This window comes from Electrophorus electricus, chromosome 5, assembly GCF_041902795.1.
Source record: "Electrophorus electricus isolate QZ-2024a chromosome 5, ASM4190279v1, whole genome shotgun sequence".
Classification (NCBI taxonomy): domain Eukaryota; kingdom Metazoa; phylum Chordata; class Actinopteri; order Gymnotiformes; family Gymnotidae; genus Electrophorus; species Electrophorus electricus.
In genome coordinates this window covers 13,143,993-13,147,500 of record NC_137501.1, presented here as the reverse complement: position 1 = coordinate 13,147,500, position 3,508 = coordinate 13,143,993, and the positions used below count along the sequence as shown (strand labels likewise).

Genomic DNA, 3,508 nt, shown 5'->3' with positions numbered 1-3,508 from the left:
CACAGAATGGCTTTTTTTTTTAAACACACACACACACACACACACACACACACACACACACACCTCTGCTGAGTTTGAATGGAGTGTTCTATTATCATATATACAGCATAATGACACTATGGTTTGATTTTGCAGGATAAACCCCGGGCCAGTATTTGTGTGTGTGTGTGTGTGTGTAACCACTCTTATTCTACCTTCTGTCTCGTCACTCTCCTCTCCTCCCCTCCTCCCAGATCTTCCTCAACGCCAACTCCATCCGTCTGGGCGGTCTTCCTCACGGCAGCGTGGACCCCCTCCTCACACCAGGCACCAGCTACACCAAGCAGACTGTGTATGAAGTGTGCGCCTGCCCCAGCGGCAAGCTCTACCTGTCCCCGGCTGAGAGCGCCTCCACCTGCCAGACCACCAACAGCGTGTGTCTGTGGAGCTGAGAGGAGCGGGCGGGCCCGCCGCCGCCGCCCCACACCAGAAAGGCCTTCCTCCTCCCCTCCTCCTCCTCCTCCTCCTTCTCCTCCTCCGTCTGTAAGGCGCGTCTCATCCTAAACGAACCAGATCTGCCATTCCATCCTCGGTGCAGCTCATCTGTCCGTCTGTCTGCGCGTTTCCATCCGCCTGTCTGTCCGGTCAGGCCGCGGTTGTGTGGCACTTGTCATCCGTTCGCCCGTTCTGTTGAGTGGTTGTCCCATCTCGACTCGTTTTCATGCGTTCGTTCCGTCTTCCCTGGCGTCCTCTCTTCCTGGGACCCCTCCTCCAGCCCCGCCTCCCTCGCAGAAATCAGGAATCGGAATAACTCGGCTCGATCGAAGCCAAATCTTCCCAATCTGGAAATGGAGCAAAAACTTTTTTCTTCCTTTTTTTTTTGGTATTCTGAGTTTTGTACGAGTCTCTGAACCATTGGACATACGCAAACATTTGCCATGGGACTCGAGCAGGCTAACAAAAATGAGCACACACACACACACACACACACACACACACACACACACATACACGCACACACGTGGCAAGTTAGCAAGCTATCGAGCGAGTGTGTGTGTTTTCTAAAGAACACAGGTGCCTTTGCCTGTGGCGGTACAGCACACGTTCACTGGCCACCCCAAACCCCGCCCACTCTCTCCTCCCTTAACCCCGCCCCCTTCCCCACCCAAACCCCGCCCACGATCCCCTCCCTTAACCCCTAACCCTCTCCCTGCTCACTCCCCTCACCCGCTGGAGCAGCAGAATGGAATACTAATGCTGACTCACCCTGCTCTCCACATTTGAAAACAACAGTCACAACAGGAACAAGAGACAAGTGTCGTCCACATCCTGTCCCCTGTCTCCCTCCCATCCTTTTGGATGTTTCTGTTTTGGAAAGAAAAAAAAAAAGCACAAGATTATGCCATGTATATAACAAAATCAATAAATAATAATTAAAACAGGAAGATTATTTTAAACAGTTTTGTATCCAAGAATGGTTGATAAATGCATTGTGTTTTCTACGGCGTTTTCCCACACCGTGCCGTGTGTACCTTGTGAAGTGCTTTGGAATTGAAAGATGTTTGAAACAGTAACATTTGTACGCCTGCCTAGTATCAACAGACCAAAACCTTTTGTGTTTATAAACTGAGTGGATTTGTAGGACTGATTTCCCTGTGTAGGACTGAATTTTGGAGTGCACCGTGGTTCGTACTGTAAAAACTGTATGCACTGGGAAAAAAAAGAATAATTTATGTTTTATTATAATTGCACTTTTATCTCAGTTAATATTGATTGCTTTTGGGGGAAAAATCAAAGAGGCTCATTTTTATTGAGGAATAATTCATTACTTGTTGATGCAACATTTTCACTTTTCCTTCATGCCACAGAAAAAAAACAAATTATATTTGTAAAGGAAAGCACAGATCATTTTGAGTGTAACCCAAGCATCTGACCCAGTAACTTCCAACTTACCAGTTAGTACGTTTATCAGTTATTAAATTGGTAACTGACCACAGTTATGATGAATTGTTGATATTTTCCATCATACTGAGGTGATGTGGCCTAAGATGCATTTCTTTATGCAATAATAATCTTTTTGAAAACACTACGTACTCCAGCTTGACTGCAGCCTGCCTGTGTGACCTTACTGATCAGCCTCTGCATGGTTCTGAACACAGTTACTGTGGTCTTCATGTTGCCCTGTGTCTTACCCATGAAGAAGACCGTGACTGGTGCATCCATGTTAGGGAAGTAGCTGTGATTGGTGCATCCATGTTCGTGAATTAGCTGTGATTGGTGCATCCATGTTCCTGAAGAAACCGTGATTGGTGCAGCCATGTTCGTGAATTAGCTGTGATTGGTGCATCTATGTTCCTGAAGAAGCTGTGATTGGTTCATCCATGTTCCTGAAGAAGCCATGATTGGTGCATTCATGCTGTTTGTCTGTTGCTAATCACACCCCTCAGCTCGGTCACCTGAGGAGATATTTCGAGAGCTGTTTCTCATAATTACTGCTCACGATCCGTAGAAAACTAAGGCTTCATAATCACAGCCCAGGCCCTGTGTGGGATGTGGCCAATTTAAGCTGGTTAAGGGTAGTGCAGTGAAGCAAACAAGGCGAACACGTTAAGAACATGTTCCAGTCACGTCAGTGCTATGACAACGATGTAAGTGGTTCCTGTACCGCTGCCCTGCTAGAGAACAGATGTATCCCATTACCCTCCATCTCCCCAGAGAGAAGCATCTTTCTGCTATATAAAAAGACATTTCAGAAGCCATAATAAGAAGAAATTTCAGATCATTATCAGCTGCTAAGAGTGGGTCTTGGGATGAGAGGCATGGTTTTGGATACCACTGTACCCACAGAGTCTCGGCGGAGGACGGACCACTGCAAGGGGTGTGTGTGTGTGTGCATGCATGCGGGTGAGTGTGAATGTGTGTGTGTGTTCGTTTTCTTCCCCTCACTGCCCTCCCTGCTTTTCTGGATTCAGATTCCCGCTCCCTGGCTTCAACACACACCCTGGAATGACGACGGACGCCCCTCATGTTCTAGAGATTTTTCCCACCATGTAGACAAGATCCGGCCGAGGACCGCAGGGTGCTCGTGTGTTATAATGAGCACAGATGCCCTGCACTTCGGATACACTCTTCATGTTTGGAATTCTGGCCTGCTGCCGTGTTACAATCACAGGGCTTTCAGATGCTGGAATTCCACTAACCACTAGCTAGGCCACTGGATAGGGAATCTGTTTGTTTTTTGTCCTGGTGTCCATTGAGGAGAAGCTCATAGGTTTGGATTCCAGCCTGTAATTCCTTATAGAGGATGTGATCCTAGCTACACCAGTTTAAGGTGGAAAGCTCTGCATGATCCCTGTACATGGGCAGACAATCATTTTAAGGTGGTCTGTATACCTGTAAATGGGCAGACAATCATTTTAAGGTGGACTGTATACCTGTAAATGGGCAGACAATCATTTTCAGGTGGTCTGTATACTTGTAAAAGGGGAAACGATCATTTTAAGGTGGTCTGTATAACTATAAATGGGCA

The 3,508-nt window shown here is 47.0% G+C and overlaps 1 protein-coding gene across 1 annotated transcript in view; it reads left to right on the top strand.

Moving 5' to 3' along the window:
- sgcz (sarcoglycan zeta) overlaps nucleotides 1–1,424 on the top strand; it is a 146,811-nt gene extending 145,387 nt beyond the window's left edge. Inside the window, 1 exon segment of the mRNA XM_081714217.1 lies at nucleotides 234–1,424. Within this exon segment, the coding sequence (XP_081570343.1) occupies nucleotides 234–431 (198 nt within the window). The 3' untranslated portion in view covers nucleotides 432–1,424.
- The last annotated feature ends 2,084 nt before the right edge of the window (nucleotides 1,425–3,508 follow it).